The sequence below is a fragment of the Carlito syrichta genome, unplaced genomic scaffold (assembly GCF_000164805.1).
Source record: "Carlito syrichta isolate Samal-C Ts95f unplaced genomic scaffold, Tarsius_syrichta-2.0.1 Scaffold308051, whole genome shotgun sequence".
Taxonomy (NCBI): domain Eukaryota; kingdom Metazoa; phylum Chordata; class Mammalia; order Primates; family Tarsiidae; genus Carlito; species Carlito syrichta.
In genome coordinates, this window is record NW_007252147.1 from 850534 (window position 1) to 872423 (window position 21890).

At 37.5% G+C, this 21890-nt stretch overlaps 1 protein-coding gene across 1 annotated transcript in view; it reads left to right on the forward strand.

Moving 5' to 3' along the window:
• WDR63 (WD repeat domain 63) overlaps positions 1 to 21890 on the forward strand; it is a 72839-nt gene that overhangs the window by 34499 nt on the left and 16450 nt on the right. Inside the window, exons 14-16 of the mRNA XM_008064808.2 lie at positions 7518 to 7662; positions 8984 to 9071; positions 19740 to 19870. Of these exons, the coding sequence (XP_008062999.1) occupies positions 7518 to 7662; positions 8984 to 9071; positions 19740 to 19870 (364 nt within the window). The remainder of the gene's footprint in view (positions 1 to 7517; positions 7663 to 8983; positions 9072 to 19739; positions 19871 to 21890) is intronic.

Here is a 21890-nt window from a genome sequence, read left to right on the forward strand (position 1 = left end):
CGCCTCAGCAGTGAGACCTCATCTCTACAGTAAATCAAAAAATCAGCCGGGCGTGGTAGTGCATGCCTGTAATTCCGGTTACTGGGAAGGCTGAGGCGGAAGGATCGCCGGACCCCAGCAGGTCGAGGCTGCGGTGGCCGGGAGCGGCCACTGCACTCCAGTCTGGGTGACAGAGTGAGACTCCAACTCAAAAAAAAAAAAAATGTAAGTGGTGTCAACCGTGTTGCCCATCAAAACTGGACTGGATTAAAAAATGTATATATAAACAATGGAATATTATGTAGCCATAAAGAAGGACAAGCATATGAACTTCGCAGCAACCTGGGTGGATTTAGAGTCTATCATACAGGGTGATCTATCACAGAAACAAAGAACAGAGTACCACATGTTCTCATTCATAAGCGGATCCTGAATAATTATCATAATACTTTAAGAAAGGGATTGGGGTAACCCCCTTGGTTCCCCTTCCACTGTGGGAGTTTTTCTGTCCTCTCAATAAATCCTACTTTCTTAAAAAAAAAAAGAAAGAAAGAAAGAGAAAAAGAAAAGGAATAGCGGGATGCAACAGGGGTGGGGAGGACACAACATCATTAAGGGTACCTGATCTCAAACCAGGTAAAGTGGGGACCAAAGGGAGGCCCAAACTTTATCTGTATGATAACCACTTGTATACCTAATCCTGAATTGTACCCCATGTCTTTAAAATAAAAAGATAACATAAACAATTGTTTTAACGTAGGTGGTGTCAATACTTATATAATACAATAGTAGAGAAGATGAGGTTTTGATATGTAAAAATAAGGTGTGAATATTTTCCACTCTTTGCATCACTGTCATTTCAACTCACACTATATACATGCATTTTAATCCAAATGATTTTAAATTTAAGTGAAGATAACAAATAAGAAAACTACAACAAATCAGAATAGAATATTACATTTCTGGAACTGGATGGTCTCCTTGGGTTATTAATGTTGAAAGAAATCACAAAGGAAAGATTGACAGATATAAAATATACACATATAAATTTCTAAATTAAAAATGGAGGGGATTAAAAGAGGTTAATTAATGGGGACAGATAGAAGAAATAAGACCCAGTGTTCAAGAGATCGATGGGGTGACGATAGTTAACAACAACCTATTGTACATTATAAAGTAGCTCGATGAGAATAATTTAAATATTCCTAGCATAAAGAAAAGATCAATGTTTAAGGCAATGGACATTCCAATTACCCTGACTTGATTTGTACCCCAAAAACATACATCTAGTATGGATCAATAAAAAATAAAAATAAAAAGTAAAGAGTAAATAACAAAATGGAGAAAAATATTTGTACCAAATATGGAAAATATAAAAACCTCCAATAAATAAGCAAAAGGCATATACAGTAAACAAAACGATTAGAAAATCAACATAAAAATTATTCAGCCATTCTAATATCAAAGACATTAATAATAAAGCAATAATAATGCTTTATAAAGCATAAAACTATAAAAACTATATAAAAACTATTTGGGACTTAGTTTTTAAATGAAAATTTCCACTAGTATTCTGTTAAAAAAGAATGAGGTGGTAAAACCAGTAAACACTGCCATTGCTGATTACAGCATAACACTTTTGGAATGCCATTCGTCAGTGTAGTTCTTAAGTCATTCAAATTTTCAAATTTTTGGACTGGTAATTCCAATTTTGGGAAATGATCCAATTTGTTGGGGGGGGGTTGTTTTGGGGTTTTTTTGAGTTGTAGTCTCACTCTATCGCCCAGGCTGGAGTGCAATGGCACGCTCCCGGCCACCGCAACCTCGACCTGCTGGGTGCAGGTGATCCTTCCACCTCAGCCTTTAAGTAGCTAGAACTACAGTCACGCGCTACCATGGCCAGCTAATTTTTGGTTTATTGTAGAGGCAAGGTCTTGCCAAGTTGCCCAGGTGGGTCTCGAACCTGTGGGCTCAGGCTATTCACTTGCCTCAGCATCCCAAAGTGCTGGGATTACAGACTGAGTCACTGAGCCCAGCCTGGTATGCTATCTTATTAAAATTTAAATCCAAGAAGAAAAAAATGTAAGAGGTAAATAACTATGAGGAAAAACATCATTCTTCTATAAGAATTTACTTTTCTTGCATTTTTAAAAAATAGATTAACAGAATGGGTTCTGTTTTTGAGAATCGAAGTGGAATATGTTGTCAGCTTGCCACGTGTTCAGCAGATTGGTAAGTCTTATTTCAAATATTTCCTAACATGCTTTTATACAAAATGTTCTTTTTTTTCTTAGATGCCCCTAAAATCGGTGTTTTCTTCTGCTCCTTAAATAATCTTCATTGTAGCAATTAAATCTAATATAACTAAAGGACAGACGTTATGAATTGTTGCTGGTTTTAAAAGTCTTTTTATAGAGATAAATATGTCATTAAAAGAATTAACTAATCTTTGTGCTTAATAATGTTATTCACAGTTATTCTGCTTCACATTCTCATCTTTATAAATTTGCAATATGTGTTATTTATAATTCAATTTTATCTAAGAATTATGACAATCATAGCGTTAAATTGGAAAAGAGATTTCACATTTTTGCTGTACATTTATAAAAGTTGGTTTGCCACCACCCACTACTGGGGAGAGGAGAACCTGTTCAATAAATGGTGCTGGGAAAACTGGCTGACCACATGCAGAAGATTGAAACAGGACCCCTGCCTATCCCTATACACAAAAATCAACTCTAAATGGATCACAGACCTAAATGTAAAACCTCAAACTATAAGAACCTTAGAAAATGCAGGAGACATTCTTATAGAAGTTGGAACTGGCAACCAATTCCTGATCAAAATCCAAGGTGCCCATGCCATAAGAGATAAGATAAACAAGTGGGATCTCATTAAACTGACAAGCTTCTGCAAAGCCAAAGAAACCATCAAAAGAGCAGGGAGATGGCCCACAGACTGGGAAAAAATATTTGCCAACTCCATGTCTGACAAAGGCCTCACATCAAGGATCTACAAGGAACTCAAATGTGCTGAAAAGAAAAAAACAAACAGCCCCATTACAAAGCGGGCAAAAGATATGAATAGACACTTCTCAAAAGAAGACATATGAGCAGCCAACAGATACATGAAACAATGTTCAGCTTCACTAGTCATCAAGGAGATGCAAATTAAAACTACACTGAGATACCACCTAACTCCAGTCAGAATGGCCATCATCAGTAACAAAAAATAACAGATGCTAGAGAGAATGTGGTGAAAAGGAAACACTTCTACACTGTTGGTGGGAGTATAAACTAGTACAGCCTCTGTGGAAAACAGTGTGGCAATTCCTAAAAGTTCTAAAAATCTAATTTCCATATGACCCTGCAACCCCCTTATTGGGAATATACCCGAAAGAACTCAGATCACTCTATAAAAAAGATACCTGCACACGCATGTTTATCACAGCGTTGTTCACAATAGCAAGAACATGGAACCAACCCTGCCGCCCATCGAAAGTGGACTAGATGAAGAAAATGTGGTGCATATACACAATGCAGTATTAAGCAGCCATAAAGAAGAACAAAATCATGAATTTTTACAGCAAATTGGATGGAGTTGAAGACCATCATACTTAATGATCTATTCACAGAAACAAAGGACAAAATACCGCATGTTCTCACTCGTAAGTGGGACCTGAACATCAATCACGTTAGCACAAGAGAGGGATCAGAAGTCGTGGAACGCTGCTGAGGGTGGGGGACACGTATCAACACAAAGCATACTTGGTCCTAAACCAGGGAAAGTGAAGACCAGTTGGAAGCGCAAACTTCACCTGCACTTAGATTACTTATGTACCTAATCTTGACTTGTGCCCCCATCTCCATAATAAAATAAAGTTTTAGAAAGAAAAAAGATTCAGAGTGACTGAACAGAGTACGCTTGGCCCTCAGTTGCATCATAAACCCACTCCTTTGGCCAGAGAGGAAATGGCATATCACTGTGAGTGATAATCCCAACCTGACAGCATGTAGCAGGAAGGGGGCAGGTCCCCAAAGAACAATTAGAAACATCCAGGCAAAAACAGCAACACAGCCGGGCATGGTGGCTCACGCATGTAATCCTAGCACTTTGGGAGGCGGAGGTAAGAGGATTGCCTGAACCCACGGGTTTGAGACCAGCCTGGTCAACTTGGCGAGACCGTGGCTGTACAATAAATCAAAAAATTAGCTGGGTGTGGTGGCGTACGCCTGTGGTCCCAGTTACTTGGAAGGCTGAGGCAGAAGGATCGCTTGAGTCCAGCAAGTCAAAGCTGTGGTGGCCGTGAGAGTGCCACCGCACTCCAGCCTGGGTGACAGTGAGACTTCAACTAAAAAAAAAAAAAAAACAAAAACTCCTCATCTGTGGAACAATATAGAATATTATGGAACAATTAAAATTATATTATGATTTCATGGAGAAATGCTTCTGCTATAATGTTGTCATCAACAGGACACACAGCTATACTGTTCTTCAGTAGCCTGGGAAAACATTTAAAAGCACATTGACAAGGTCCTTGGTTGTTTGTTTATGATGGCCCTTAAGTCTGAAGGAAGGAAGGAAGGAGACTGGTTGGTAAATTATTTTATTTGATTATTTATGTAAATGTAGAAAAGTTCAAAAGTTTTTAAAGTAAAAAATAAAGTTTGTGCTTTTAGAAAAGCTAACTTTTAGTTATCTATAAAACTCCATCAGTCCTATCCTTAATACTTCAGCCATGCTAAGGGTCTTATAATACAGAATATAAGTAAATAAATTTCCATTAATTAAGACTATGTGACTGATTTATGTAGAAAGTTCAACCGGTGCTGTCTGTAATAGCAAAGTTATTTCATGTGTAATGCAAATTAATGCTAGAAATAAGATTCAAGAAGAGCTATATAATTTTGAAAAACAATTTAAACCAGGTATAAGCATGTTTTTTAAAAGATATTAATATGTCACTTGTGGTATTCTCTCAAGAATTTGTTTTGACAACATAAATAATTATATATTAATAAATGTTAATTATTAATTATATATTAATAAATGTCAATGGTTATGCATTAATTATTAATTTTGACCATTCATTATTAAAATGAGCAAATGATTAATATTGATAAACTATATAAATGAGTAACAGATTTGTTAGTTTTTCGTGAGTTGCCATTTGTTTAAATACTTTATACATCTAAATTGTATAATGTATCTTCAATTCATTAATCAGATTATACATATCCCAAATGATAGAAATTATGGAGCTAATATGGCATATTTTTTGCCATTTTTATATGCTTTTACATAAATAATACCAAAAATGTAATTAATTTCACAAAATTAACACAAAATACACATAATTAATTCAAGTATCTTTATAGTATGTAACTTTTGTATCATAAACAATATTTCCCACAGGTTGGTTATGAAAAATCAAATGAGATAATTCATGTGAAAGATATTTTTAGAACTGTAAAACTTCTAAATCACCTGTGAGGAAGGAGAAATAACACTTGTTGGGTACCTACTTCTTGGGTGCCTACTGTGTACAAAGCAGATGATATCCAACTCCGTGTATGTTATTTTCCCATATATTGAGATACTGTTAAGATTATGTCACTTAGATAAAACATGAAAAGCATAAGCAACAAAAGAAAAAATTGGTAAGTTAGACTTCATCAAAATTAAAAACTATTGTGCTTTAAAATGTCACTACCAAGAAATTGAAAAGACAACCTTCATAGAATGGGAAAAAATATTTGCAAATTATATATTTGATGGAAGATTTATATCCAGAACATATAAAAACGTTTACAACTCAACAATAAAAAGACAAATAACCCAATTAAAAAGCAAGTAAAGATTCTCAATAGATGTTTCCCCCAAGATTCTCAATAGATGTTTCCCCCAAGATTCTCAGTAGATGTTTACCCAAAGATTCTCAATAGATGTTTCCCCCAAGATTCTCAATAGATTTTTTCCCCACCCACTTTTGGAGCTTCTCTATTTTCTCAATAAATCCTTCTTTCTAAAAAAAAAAAAAAAAAAGTTGCTCATATCATTAGCTATCAGGGGACTGCAAATCAAAACCATAATGAGATCTAAAATTGTCAAAACAAATCTTGTCAAAGAGGAACAAAGTGAAAAGATTCATACTTCCGAATTTCTAAACTTTCTACAAAGCTGCAGTAATAGAGACAGCTATATGAGAATTACCTTAAGGATAGACAGATTAGTGGAATAGACTTCAGAGTCCAGAAAATAACCCATACATCTTTGGTCAAGTGATTTTCAACGAGGATGCCAAGAAAGTTCAATGAGAATCGTCTCTTTAACAAGCAGCACTGGGACAACTGGATACTCATGTGCAAAAGATAAAGTGGACTCCTATCTCACACCATATACAAAAATTAACTGAAATGGAATAAAAACCTAAATGTAAAAGCTAAAACTAGAAAACTCTTAGAAGAAAACATAGACACATGTCTTCATGACCTTGGGTTGGGGAGTGATTTCTTAGATATTGCATCGAAGGCACAAATGCAAATTGAAGCCATTTTGATGCTATACAACTTCACACCACTAGGATGGTTATGATAAGACAAAAAATAAAAAGTGTTGGCTAACTTATGGAGATGTGGATCAATTGGAATTCTCATGCATTGCTGAGGGGATGTAAAAAGGGTGCAGTTGCTTTGGAAAACTGGCAGTTTCCCAAAAGATTGAACACATAGTTACCATATAACCCAGCAATTCCGCTCCTAGATATACCCAAGAGAAATAAAAATATATGCAAATGTTCACTGGCAGCATTATTCATAATAGTAAAAAAAAAAAGGAGAAATAATTCTAATGTGTTTATCCATTCATAAATAACTGGTGAATGAATAAATAAAATATGCATGCAATGGAATATTAGGCAGCAATAAAGAGGAATAAAGTCCCGATATGTGCCACCACATTAATGAACCTTGAAAACATTATGCTAAGGGGCAAAAGATAGTCCTAAAAGACCACATACTATAAGATTTCATTCATAAAACGTCCAGCACAAGAAAATTTACAGAGATAAGAAGCAGATTAATGGTTGCCTAGGACTTGAGGGAGGGCTTGGGAGACCAGCTAATTGGAAATAGCTGCTGATCTAAGTGGGGTTGGGAGACAGGGTGATGGGAATCTTCTAAAATGTGGTGATGGCTGCACTACTCTGTGAATGTATTAAAACCACTGACTTAATACACTTTAACTGGATGAAGTTGGTAGTTTATGAGTAATATCTCAATAAAACTGTTTTTTTTAAAGATTACATCAATTTCAAACTCAGCTCTCATATTTGAAAATATCAGTCCCAGGACAAGGGAAGTTGTTAAATCACTCTCTAAACAGTCTAATTCTCTGAAATATAAAATGCAAAAGCTCTGTTATTGCATAAAAATCTTAGCCATAGTCACATTGCTAATGTGTAGCAGCATGACTAGTTGTCCCGAGGTTTCACTTCTTATTTGTACTTAATAAGAATATAAAATATAAACTTTTTTTAGCACAATATGTTTTTGGGATATTAGACAACAGAAGGTTGCAACCCCTCAACCAACAGAGAAAAAGAAGGAAGAAAGTATTGAAATTCCTTTTGATGTGCCATCTACTTTTATGCATCTGGATCTTTCCTGGAAACCACTCATTAAGGTCAGTAGAATAAAATTTGGGCCATTTTGTTTGCATACATACATTATAGAATCTGCATGCATAGACATACATAGACACACACTCTAATAGCTGAGCAGTTCAAATTAACACAAGAGTTACAGTAATTTAGGGGTTTAGTCAACCAATACATTTCTTAATTGAGAGTTATTTTGATGCCTGTTTAGAGCAAGCCAGAAATCAAAATAATCATAATTTTCGACTGAGATTTCATGTATATTCAAGCCACAACTTACAAATGGCTTGTGTAATAATTACTCAATTGCATTTGAAAATTGACTGATGACGCTCAAGTTAGCCCAGAGAGCTAATTTTCCTCCCTATTGTGGCCAAAATTCTGCATATTCTGCATGTTAGTAGTCCAGAACTGAAAAGAAATTGGATGAGAATTTATTTGTATTTATCTTGAATGGCGAACTTGAAGAGAAGCAACTTTAATTTGAGAAAAATATGACTATGGCTAAGTATGGAAACTAGGAATGGGCCTCTGATGTTAATGGCTTTATTTCTTTCTTTAAAATGTCTTCTTTTAATTTCAGACTTAACATTTTTCTTTTCTTTTGATTAATACATATCACAAGAATTATATTATTTTGCATTTGCTCCCAGTGAAACAAGAACATGGACGAATGAGGACATTGATGAAATAACTGAGAAAACTGGAAAGACAAGATTGGAGAGTTTGGGTCATAGGACTACTGAGCCGTGGATAGTTAAAACAAATAAATAAACCAAAGCCACCTGAGAATAATTGCACGGCATGGGGACAGACATCCTGAAGGAGAAGGCAGGGTCAGGGAGCTACTGGGGAGAAATGTGAAGTGTGACAATTTCTCACTCAAGCCACCAGGGTGTAGTGCCGGTCCAGGGCTACTTCTGAAACTCCCGGCCATGTGTGTCCCTGAGAGGACCAGGGGGTGGCCAGGCAGAGGCAAGGCCCTGTACAACTTTCTGGAGTTTCGTTTAACCGAAAGACTTAGGAAATGAGTCGTTATCTTATATTAAAACTAACAAGGCTGCATTATGGAACAAAACCCAAGACGTTTTCAGAAAGACAGTGACACAGGAGAATTTGGGTTTTGGAACTGTGTCCCCAGACATGCTCCCTTCTGTGGCAAGGTATAGAAACGCAGTTTAGATGCCTTCCAGGGGAAAAGCAGCTAGAAATGGGGAGAGAGAAGAGAGGAGAAAGAGAGGGAGCTAGACTTCCTTCACTCTGGAAGCAGAAGGGAACGGCAAGAATAAATTACCCAAGGATAATTTAAGGATATATGGAAATAATCATTATGTGTCTTCCCAAAAGGTAAGGCTGTCCAAGGGTGAAACAAGTTTAGACCACTGCCCAACCAAGATGAGCCTGAATCAAGACCACCTACTTTATAAATCACAAGGTAACTGCCTTTGCTTATTAAAAAGTCTTTAATAATTTGAGTGTCGGTGGCTGATTATGTCTAAAGTGAACCACTTGCTAGGATGGTCTAATTTGTAACAAGAATGCAGAAAATCAAACCTTCCAATATGGAACTTTCTAATGACTATAATTGCTATAAACAATACATTAAAACTGCCTATACACACAAAAGGATTTCATTTCATTGAAACTCATTACATTAAAGTGAATGAAGCCCACTTAAGAATATGTATGTGCTCAAAGAGTAATTCTTTAGAGTGGAACATGTGGAGTCTAGCAAAATAAGTTATGAAGTACCAAGAAACAAATTACCATTCTCAATCAGAATATAATTTTAAAAATTAATATACATACAGCACTATGATAAAATTGTAAGGAAAGAAAATTGACTTTTATTTTTATTTTTTGTTTTTGAATTGGAGTCTCTGTTGCCCTGACTGGAGTGCTGGGGCATAATAATGGCTACCACAGCTTCGACCTGCCAGGCTTAGGTGATCTCTCTCAGCCTTCCAAGTAGCTGGATCTACATACGCGTGCCACCACACCCAGCTAATTTTTTTTATTTTTTGTAAAGATGAGGTCTCGCTATGTTGTCTAGGCTGTTCTCAAACTCCTGGGTTCAGGCAACTTTGCAGGGGGAGGGAAGTTCATCCATGATGTCTCATCAGTAGTTCATTTCTTTTTATTACAGAGTAGTATTTCATTGTACGGATAAACCACAGTTGTTTATCCATCTACTTGTTGATAAACATTTGGATTATTTTTAGCTTTAGGCTATTGAGAATAAAGTTTCTATGAGCATTCATGTACAAGTCTTTGTACGGACATATGCTTTCATGCGTCTTGAGTAAATCCCTAGGAATGGAGTGCTTGAACCCTATGGTAGGTGTATGTTTAACTTTTTAAGAAACTGCCAAAGTGCTTTCCAATGTGATTTTGTCATTTTATGTTTCTATCAGCAGTGTTTGAGAGTTTGGTTTCTTTGTATCCTCACCAGCAGTTGACATGGTTAGTCTATTTAACTTAACCATTCTAAAATACATATAGTAGCAGCCCTCTTGGGTCCCCTCCCACCGTGGGAGCTTTTCTGTCCTCTTAATAAATCCTGCTTTCTAAAATAATAATAATAATAATAAATACATATGGTGATATCTCATTTACATTTATCTAATGACCAAAGTTGTTGAGCATATTTTCTTGTGCATGTGTTTTGTTTGTTGTGTTTTGCCACTTGTGTATCTTCCTTGGCAAAGTGTCTGTTTAACTCTTTTGCCCATTTTTCAATCGGATTGTTTGTTTTCTTTTTTTTCTTTTTTTCTTTTTTTTTTTTTTTTTTTTTGAGTTGGGAGTCTCACTCTGTCGCCCAGACTGGAGCGCAGTGGCTGCTCCCAGCCACCGCAGCCTCGACCTGCTGGGCTCCGGCGATCCTTCCGCCTCAGCCTTCCAGGTAGCTGGAACTACAGGAGCGCACTACCACGCCCGGCTGATATTTTGATTTATTGTAGAGATGAGGTCTCGCTGCCCAGGAGGGTCTCGAACCCGCGGGCTCAGGCAATCCACTCACCTCAGCCTCTCAAAGGCGCGAGATTACAGGCTGAGCCACTGAGCCCGGCTGTTTGTTTTCTTATTATTGAACGTTGAAAGTTCTTTTTTTTTTGAATGGGGTCTCACTCTGTCGCCCAGGTTGGAGTGCAGTGGCATGCTCACAGCCACTACAGCCTCAACTTGCTGGGCTCAGGTGATCCTTCTGCCTCAGCCTTCTAATAGCTGGAACTATAGGAACACGCAACCGTGCCTGGCTAATTTTTTTTTTTTTTAATTGTAGAGATGAGGTCTCACTGAGTTGCCCAGACTGGCCTCAAACCCATAAGCTCAGGCAATCCTCTCACCTCCCAAAGTGCTGGGATTATAGGCATGAGTCACCACACCTGGCCAAAAGCTCTTAATATACTTCAGATACTAGCCCCTTTTCAGATATGTGATTTGCAAATATTTTCTTCCAGTCTGTAATTTGTTGTCTAATTCTCTTAACAGTCTTTTGAAAATAGATGTTTTTGGCCAGTCTCAATGGCTCACGCCTATCATCCCAGTACTCTGGGAAGCCAAGTCGGGGGATCTCTTGAAATCAGGAATCCGAGACCAGCCTAGGCAACATGGTGAGACCTCATCTCTACAAAAAAAAAAAAATCAAAAAATTAGCTGGGTGTGGAGGTGTTCACCTGAAGTTTCAGTTTCTCAGGTGACTGAGATGGAAGGATCGCTGGAGCTCAAAAGGTTGAGGTTTCAGTGAACTGTAATGGTGCCACTGCACTCCAGCCTGAGCAATAGAATGAGACTGTTTCCATGTGATTTTGATTTTGGTTTCAACTCAAAAAATAGATGTTTTTAATTTTGAGGGAGTCTCCTTTATCAATTTGTTCTTTTGTAAATCATAATTTTGGTGTTCAATTTAAGGAATCTTTGCCTAACCCAAGGTTGCAAATTATTTTTCTTAAGTTTTTTTCTAGGAGTTTTATGGTTTTATAATTTAGGTCCATAATCCCTTTCAAGTTAGTTTTTATGTGTGGCACAAGTTATGAATCAAAGTTCATTTTTTTGTGGATGGTATTCCCACATCATTTGTTGAAAATACTATCCTTTCAAAGGATGGATGCCTTTGCACCTTTGTCAAAAATCACTTGTCCATATATGTGTGAGTCTCTTCGGAACTCTCTATTCTGTTCCATTGACCTATGTGTCTGTCTTTATGGTGATACCACACTGTCTTGGTTACCATAGCTGTATTATTAGTCTTGAAATTAGATAGCATGAGTCCTCCAACCTTTTTTTTTCCCAGAGTAGTTCTTGGCTGTTGTATGTTTTTTGTTTTGCCATGTGAGTTTTTGAAACAGTTTATCTTGCATAGAAGTTAGCTGTGACTTTGATTGAAATTGTATTGACTCTGTAGATCAATATTATGAGTCAGCATCTAACAAAACTGAGACTTTTAACCCACAAGTACAATGTATCTCTTCATTTGTTTAGTTCATTAATTTCTCAGCGATGTTTTGTAGTTTTTCAGTGTGCAAATCTTTCTCTTCTTTTGATGGATTATTTCGAAGTATTTTAAATTTCTTGGTGCTCTTGTAAATGGTACTTCATAATTTTTAATTCTGGGTGTTCCCTGCAAGTTCATAAAAATACAAATGACTTTTGAATACTGATTTTACATTCTGAAATCTTGCTAAAATCACTTATTAGTTATAGTAGCTTATTTGTAGATTTGGGGGCTTTCTATATAGATGATAATACCATCTGCAAGACAGCTTCACTTCTTTTCCAACCTGATGACTAATTTTTTTCTGATCTTACTTTACTGTTTAGAACTTCCAGAGTGTCAAATTCCAGAAGTGTGAGAGTAGACATTCCAGTTTTGTTTCTGACCTTAGGGGGAAAGCATTTAGTCTTCCACCGTTAAGTGTGATATTCATTGTAGGTTTTTTTGTAGAGCCCTTTATCAGGTTAAAGAAGTTTCTTTCTATTCACAAATCTGTGAGATTTTTTCTACATCTTTTGAGATAACCAGATTTTTTTTCTTTTTTAAGCTTACTAATATGACGACTTACATTGATGAATTTTCAAATACAGGGTCTGACAATTAAGTTCGCGAGCTTGTCACTGTGTGCTTACCTTGGCAGCACCAAACAAACAACTCTGTAAGGTTTCGTAACCTTGTTTATCAGTGTCTCACAGCTGTGTTTGTGTCGACATGTGGCGGTGTCTTGCTGAGTGGCATTCATTATTGTCATTGCATGTTTTTGTGTGTCATCACAAGAATGTCAGAACCGAACTAGAGCAACAGCCAAACATTAAATTTCTCGTTAAACTTGGCAAGAGTGAAAGTGAAATCAGGGACATATAAGTCCAAGTTTATGGTGATAATACCATGAAGAAAACGGCAATGTACAAATAGATCAAATGTTTTTCTGAGGGGAGAGATGGCATCACTGATGAAGAGAGGTCAGGATGCCCAGTGACGAGCAGAACTGACAAAAACATGGCAAAAATTTGTTGAATTGTGTGTCAAAATCATCAGCTGACTGCGAGCATAGCAGATCAAATAAACATAGACACAGAAACAGTTAGGAAAATCTTAACTGAAAATCTTGGCATGAGAGAGGTGTGTGCAAAAACGGTCCCTAAGGAGCTCTTGTATCACAATGCACCAGCTCACATAGCACTGTCTGTGAAGCAGTTTTTAGCCAGTAAACAAATAACTATATTGGGACACACTCTCTATTCTCCTGGCATGGCCCCCAAGGACTTTATTTTTAACCTAAAAATAAAGGAAATATTAAAAGGAAGACCCTTTGATGACAATCAGGACATCAAGGCTAATACGACGACAGCTCTGATGGCCATTCCAGAAAAAGAGTTCTAAAATTGCTTTAACTGGTGAACTAGGTGCTGGCATCAGTGCCTAGCTTCCAGGGAGGAGTACTTCGAAAGTAACCATAGTGATATTCAGCATTGAGGTCAGTAGCACTTTTTCTAGGATGAGTTTGTGAACTTAATTGTCTGGCCTCATGTTAAACCAGTCCTGAATTCCTGCAGTAAACCCCACTTGGTCCTGATGTAGTATCATTTTATCATATTGTTGGATTTAATTTTCTAAAATTTAATTAAGAATTTTTGCATCAGCTGGGCTCGGTGGCTCAGCCTGTAATCCCGTGCCTTGGGAGGCTGAGGTGAGTGGATTGCCTGAGCCCGTGGGTTCAAGACTCACCTGGGCAACTTGGTGAGACCTCATCTCTACAATAAATCAAAAAATTAGCCCGGTGAGGTAGCGCACGCCTGTAGTTCCAGCTACTTGGAAGGCTAAGGCAGAAGGATCACTGGAGCTCAGCAGGTCGAGGCTGCGGTGGCCAGGAGTGTGCCACTGCAGTCCAGCCTGGGGGACAGAGTGAGACTCCAATTCAAAAAAGAAAAAGAATTTTTTCATCTATGTTCATGAGAAATATTGGTCTATAGTTTTTCTTTCTTATGATATCTTTATCTGGTTTTGATAATTCTGGCCTCATAGAATGAATTGAAAAGTATTTCCTTTTTTCTTTTTTTTTTTATTTTCTGAAAAAGTTTACATGAATTTTAATCATTTCTTCAGTAAATACTTGGTAGAATACACCAGTTAAGCTACCTGACCCTGGAGTATTCTTTCTCTTATTTTTCTATTTTTTATTTTGTTGATACCTGCTCTTATCTTTATTATTTCCTATCTTCTATTTACTTTGAATTTGATTTTCTTTTTCTAGTTTCTTAAGGTGAAAGCTGAAGTCACTGATTTGTGGCCTTTCTTGTTTTCTAATACAGGTACTTAGTGCTAAAATTTTGCTCCCTAAATACTAACTACTTTGGCAGCGTCCCACACTTTGGATATGCTGTATCTTTATTTTCATTCAGTTCAAAATAATTTCTATATGTTTGTGGTTATCTTCTTCTGCCTATGGGTTATTTAGAAGTGTGTTGTTTAGTTCCTGAGATTTTGGAGATTTTTCAGGTATCTTTTAAATTATTTATATCTGTGTAATTCCACTGTAATCAGGGAACATACTTTGTGTGACTTATATAGCCATACTTGGTCTATCTTGGGAATGTTCCATGTTTAGAAGAATGTGAATCTCATGTTACTGGGTGAAATGTTCTATAAATGTTCATTAGGTCAAGTTGGCTGATAGTATTATTTTAAATCTCTTATGTCCTTCCTGATCTTCAGTCTCCTTGTTCTATCAGTTGTTGAGGCAGTGACACTGAAACCTCTGACTATAAATGTCTACAAATTTGTCTGTTTCTGCTCCAGGTCTGTCAGTTTTTGTTTATGTATTTTGAAGCTCTATTATTAGATACATAAATTCTAAGATTGTTGCATCCTCTTAATGAATTGATAATACTCTTTACTTTGAAATCTACTTTGTCTAATATTACTATAGCCATTCCAGTTTTCTTTTGGTAAGCGTTAACATGGTATACCTTTCTTAAATCCTTTTACATCTAACCTTTTTGACATAACTTTCTTTAGGCCTTGCTTTTCAAGTTCAATCTGATCATCTCTGTCTTTTAATTGAGATATTTAGAGCATTCATGTTTAATATAATTATTGATATGGTTAGATTTAAAATAATCATCTTTTTATTTCTCCTGTCTCTCAGGGATCAATGTCCTTTGTAGTCTGAAAATTATTTCATATATTTTATCTGGTTTTTTTTTTTGTTTTAGGTGAGAGAGCTTAAGTATAACCCTAATTGCTCTTTTTTGACCAAAAGCAGAAATTTCTCTAAAATGTATTTTTGTAAGTGCATTGAGATATAATTACATATTTTTTTCTTTATTTTATTTCTATTTTTGAGTTGGAATCTCACTCTATCATGCAGGCTGGAGTACAGTGGGATGATCACAGTTTATCACAGCCTCAACCTCTTGGACTCAGACAATTTTTCTGCCTCAGCTTTCGAAGTAGCTGGGCTACATGCATGCCACCATATGCAGCTATTTTTCTTTTCCTGTAGAGACATGGTCTCACTATGTTACCCAGGCTGGTCTTGAACTCCTGGCCTTAAACGATTCACCCACCTAGGCTTCTCAAAGTGCTGGGATTACAAATATGAGCCACTGAGCCTGGCCTACATATCTTTTTAAACAAATAAATCTAAACTTTGACCTCCTTCAAGTGAGTGTAATTTCTATTGATCTTCTGTCTTTACAAATATTAGACTCTTAGGCCACCTCTTTCTGAAGGCTGCCTACTGGCACCATGTCAGGATATAGAGCCCTTCTTTTTTTCTTAAAGAAACGTACTATTGGCACAGTTAATATTTGGGAATAGGTATATAAAACTAAATGCGGTTAGAAGTAATATCTAAAAATATTGTGACCTTTTACTTTTATAAAGAAGAATTTTCATACTGTTATCTCCATATTTATGCCTGAGTTTACTCAACCATTTTTTTCCCAACAAATATTTATTAAACTCCTGCAAAGTGTTAGACTCTGAAGATATAGCTGTGAAAAAAACAGGTTCCTGCTTTCATGAAGTTTATATTCTGGTTGGATAGACACTAAAATAAGTAAGAAAAAATACATATTTTCAACCACTTAAGGAAAGGCTATTTAAAATGAAGGACCTTGTAGCATGTCCCAAATGTCATTAAACAGGAATATGCCCATCAAATGAATGTTCTCTTTCCAGACAAGGTCATTTCATAAATATTGTTTTCTGAAAAGACATATTTGGCCAAGTCAGTTCATAAAAAGAATAGACACATGTGTTTAGATGCTCAGTTGAAATTCTAGTTAGCCATGCCCCTTATGTGTCCAGAAATCCATGTTGCAATTTTACAGGTTCTGGAGAGAATTTGATTTCACTTGGTAATCCTAGGGATCTTGCTAACACATACCTCTTATCTCTAATGGCAGTCACAGTATAGCCATAATCTGTCTCTGTGTGAACGGTCAGCCTTTAGAACTTTATTTGAAATCAGCTATGGTGTTTTGGGTCTCCTTCAGATACACTGCCAGCTAGCCACCTATTCTGGCCAGATTTGGCCCTGTACACTAGAATGCACTCATAAGGTTCTTGATCAGATTTTGTTTATTGGTCCTATACCTGTTCTACTTGGACTATTAATCATAAGTCCTCGCTATCCCACCATTTTCTCTTGAGGCTTGCTCAGTCTCAGTGTCACCATCTGGCACTCTGTTGACATCTCGTAACCAAGGACTATTCACTTTTGCCTGCCATTTTAGGTCCCTGGCAATCAGTGCCCTTCTAAGCAGTCACTTCAAGAAATTCCATATTTATTCCGATCTGGAAGCCTTTGCTCTAAACGGTTTTGGAAACCCTCTTCTGGAATAGCCTTTAGTGCATGGCCTATACTCTTCTAAGTAATACAGCATAGAGGTTAAGAATATGGATTCTGGGCAACCCCTTCAGATCCCCTCCCACTGTAGGAGCTGTTCTGCTTTCTCAATAAATTCTGCATTCTCACAAAAAAAAGAAAAAAAGAATATGGATTCTGAGCCGGGCATGATGGCTCATATCTGTAATCCCAGCACTTTGGGAGGTGGAGGCAAGAGGATTACTTGAACCCACAGGTTCGAGACCAGCCTGGGCAACATGGTGAGACCTTGTCCCCACAATAAATCAAAAAATTAGCCAGGAGTGGTGACACACGCCTGTAGTTCCAGCTACTTGGAAGGCTGAGGCAGAAGGATCGCATGAGCCCAGCAGGTCGAGGCTGCGGTGGCCATGAGTGTGCCACTGCACTCCAGCCTGGGCAACAGAATAAGAGTCTGACTCAAAAAAAAAAAAAAAAAAAGTAGAATATGGATTCTGGAGTTGATTGTCTGGGCTTACTCCCAAAGCCACAATTTATAATTTAAACAGGTCAAATTACCTCTCTCTGTACCTTAGTTATGTTGTTGTTGTTGCCTTTCAATCTGTTTGAATATAGAGCGAGGGAGTTAATTAATACACGTGAAGCTTTCAGAAAAGCACATAGTAAACTCATAGTAAATGTGGACTACCACATGTAAGACTTTGCACACGTTACTCAAATCTCTCTGAACCTCAGTTTGCTCATCCTTGAAGGAAGATCATTGTGTAACCACCTTAGAAGTTACTGTGAGAGTTGAATGAAATGGTTCATATGAAGCACACAGTTTACTGCCTGGCATGTAGTAAGCATTCAGTAAATTTTAGTTGCTGTTACTATTACTATCTTAAGTGATGGGAAATCCATGATGTATGAGGAAGACTTTGAATTTACTAAATTCCAAAGTTATTCCAGTCAAGACTCAATAAATACAGTTGATGAAAACATTTTTTCTCGCCTCACCCTCTTTGGCTCTGCCCCGTCAAATGCTATTAACTCAGCCCTTGGCGTTCACACTTTCTTTAGCATTTGCGATTTTTCTATCCTGCTGCTTCTTCCATTTTTCTTTCTCTATCTCCTTGCCTGGCTCCATTTCACCTCCCCCTACCCCCGTCATGAACTTTATCTTCAGCTATATGCTTTCTCATTGCCATGCTTTCCCTTTGCTAACAGAGTCTACCTGCTGGGCTCCAGCTTTTACCTCTGCTGAGAATTCTCCACCTGACTCTTGCTGTCTTCTGGATTTGAACCCAATCCACTCCCTCTAGGTCAATGTGTCCACATCAGAATTGATAACTTAATCACCCCTGCCTCTCTCCTCAGGTTCCCACTTCCAGTTTCTCAGGGAAACTATGTCTTTTAAAAAAAAAACAATGTATCTCATCTTTGTCTATTCTTTTACATTACTAGTTGGGTTCTCGTAGATCAAGGTCTTGTCTCCCTTTGTTAGACCAGAGGCCTCCACACTTGAATTTTGCACATCCTCAGTAAACATTTTTTAGTAAAAATTCCCAATGTATGTATATTTATTTATAAATTATATGCATGTTATACTCCCTAATATATCTGTGTACATTTTTACAAAGAATAAACCTGACATTAAAATGAGAGTGAAGAATGTGAAATATTTAATGATTTTAATTTTATATATTAAATAGACACAAAGTGTCTTTTTGCTCTTTCTACATGTATTATAAATAATATCATTTAATCAGAACAATGTGATTGATGTGCCTAGTCAATTTTGAAATGTTGATTTACACTTTGGAATGCAGGTGTTTAATGATCTATTTCCATGTTTGGCTTATTTCAAAACTTGTTTTTAATGTGTTACTTAATGGGAAAAGAGACCTCTCAAGACATGTAAATCTCAGACAAAGGAAGTGTTGCTTGACTGCATCGACTAAATTATGATAATTATTTTTTAACTTTGTCCAGAATTATGCTAAAGTTTTTTTGAAATGCAATATATATTTTTAGTCAAGCTAAAGTGTTCCTCTCCTATTCGAGTTTTCATTTGTCTATTTGTTGGTTGGTTTTATGTTGCTTGTTTTCCCCTCAGGTGGTATTATCCAGAGGACACATCGTGGAAGTGTGATTAGAGGTGTGTTTTATGAGCATATATGTCTCTATCAACTTTCCCAGAAATGTAATATCACATTTTTGGAAATGGGAAAACACTCAAGACACAACTTTAAGTGAACAGAAAAACAGTGTACAAGACTAAAATAGATTATGACCCCATTAAAAATGTTTGTTTCTGTCCTCTTTCTAAAAACAAAAAAATATATATATATATATATGTTTGTATACTCACAGAAAAGTCACTAGAGGGAAATATACCAATATTTTAATAGCAGTTGTCTCCAGGAGACGTAATAATGGATAATAGCACTTGTAAATTTTTTATCATAAAGAAGCTTTTGCTTTCAAAGTGACATCAAAGACATTTTAAAAGAAACAGGTTCCTGATGATGTTTGCATTTCAGCCCCGGGTCAGATGTGCCCTTGCGCTGTACGTGTGCAGCTAGAGTGATCCCACAGGACAGTCAGTGATGTTTTGATTTGAAAAAAGGATTCTACTACTAAATTAGAGGTCTAGAAATGCTTCTCTTATGCCCACTGCGTTGGGAAGGGAATGGGGCAGATGTTTGTGGCAAGAGACAGAAAATGCAAACTCTCTATATTTTAAAAGATCTTTCACTGGGATATGTGTTCTTCTATCCACACGCTTCCAAAAGACAAAATGTTAGCACAGAACAAAGCAGCGAAGGCAGGAGAAACGAGCCCATACCATAATCTGGAAGGTGGGATGATTGATCATCTCCGGCCAATAGACGACTTCTGCACCAAGTTCTTTATGGGAACAGAGGTAAATGGGAGTGATCTGCTTTTAAAATGAATACCCACTGCTTGGAACTAAATTAGTACAACACCCATTGTACGAGTTGGCTGTATGAAAGCTTACGATATTTATACCTTTTTCACATATTAATGTGCTTATTTTCATGAAAAATTATTAACCTTGACGCCACATAGATTCACCTTTTAAATGCAACTGAGCAAATGTGGAAAAAAATCTGTAAAATTATGTATCCTCGTTACTAATAATGTATTGATCAATCTGCAAATATTCATTCAATACTTTTACCATGTGGAAGAAATGGTGCTAAGCATTAGTGATATACTTGGAAAATGCATTGTTTTGCTAGATAGGCGAGTCTAGTAGAAAAGACAGTGAAAAATGCACTCAACTCAGAAGATAAATAACAATTTGATATAATAACGATAATGGCTGTCATTTTTCAGCACCTACTATAACAATAATACTATAACAATAATCAAGACAAGCTTACATTTATTGGGCATTTTCTATGTTTCTGGGTCTGTGCCAGGTTATTTCCTGATTGTGTATCATTTAATCCCAATAATTGATATTATTAATCACAATATACAGATGAAGAAATGAGACTCGCTGGGCTCAGTGGCTCAGCCTGTAATCCCAGCACTTTGGAAGACCGAGACAAGTGAATTGCCTGAGCCCGCGAGTTTGAGACCCGCCTGGGCAACTTGGCGAGACCTCATCTCTACAATAAATCAAAAATTAGCCAGGCGTGGCAGCGTGCGCCTGTAGTTCCAGCTACTTGGAAGGCTGAGGCGGAAGGATCGCCGGAGCCCAGTAGGTCGACGCTGGGGTGGCCGTGAGCATGCCACTGCACTCTAGCCTGGGCGACAGAGTGAGACTCCAACTCAAAAAAAAAAAAAATGAGACTCAGACCTTTTATCTACAGTCATGCAGAGGCAGAGATGTTCTTTTTATTCATGACTCTCCTTCCCTGAAATAAAAGGTATTTCTCCCAAGCCAATCCACCATGGGAAGATGCCAGAGCTGAGTCTCACCAGAATGCAATTTGCGTTCTCTCTTTTGTATTAAGAGGAAATCAATCCTGCAAGCTCTGGAGAACATACTGCCTATCAGACATAGCACTGAGCACTGGGATCAGAGCTGACTAGCATAGTCTCTTTGTCCTTAAGGCACTCACTGCCTAGTCAAGGAGCAGACACTTTGACAGTATGATAAATGCCAATGCCAGTTCCAGTTCAGAGGCCACTCAGACAGGAAGGAGGAGGTTGGGGAGGATAAGCCTTAAGCTGGCTGGACCTTGGAGGTTGAAAAGGAACCCAGAAGATCAGGATGAGAGTTCCATTCCAAGCAGAAGTAACAGCCTGAACAATATTTTTTGAAGTTATGGAAATGCAGGATTTGGCAGGGTGTGGTGGCTCACGCCTGTAATCCCAGCACTTTGGGAGGCCAAGCCAGGAGGATTGCTTGAGTCCAAGAATTCAAAACCAGCCTAGGCAACATAGTGAGACCTTAACTCTATAATAATAATAATAATAATAACAATAATAATAATAAATTAGCCAGGCATGGTGGGGCATGCCTGTAGTCCCAGCTACTTGGGAGGCTAAGGTGAGAGGATGGCTTGCCAGGAGTTTAAGTCTGTGGTAAGCTGTGATCGTGCCACTGCATTCCCTGGGCGACAGAGTGAGATTCTCAACTCAAAAAAAAAAAAAAAAAAAAGACTAGTCTAGGCAACATAGCAAGACCTCATCTCAACAAAAAAATAAAAATAAATTAGCCAGGCGTGGTGGCATGCACCTGTAGTCCCAGCTCTCGGGAGGCTGAGGTGGAAGGATCACCTGAGCCCAGGAGGTCGAGGCTGCAGCACGTGCCACTGCACCCCAAACTGGGTGACAGAGTGTGAGACTCTAACTCAAAAAAAGAAAAAGAAAAAGAGCCGGACTCGGTGGCTCAGTCTGTAATCCCACACCTTGGGAGGCTGAGGTGAGTGGATTGCCTGATCCCGCGGGTTCGAGACCTGCCTGGG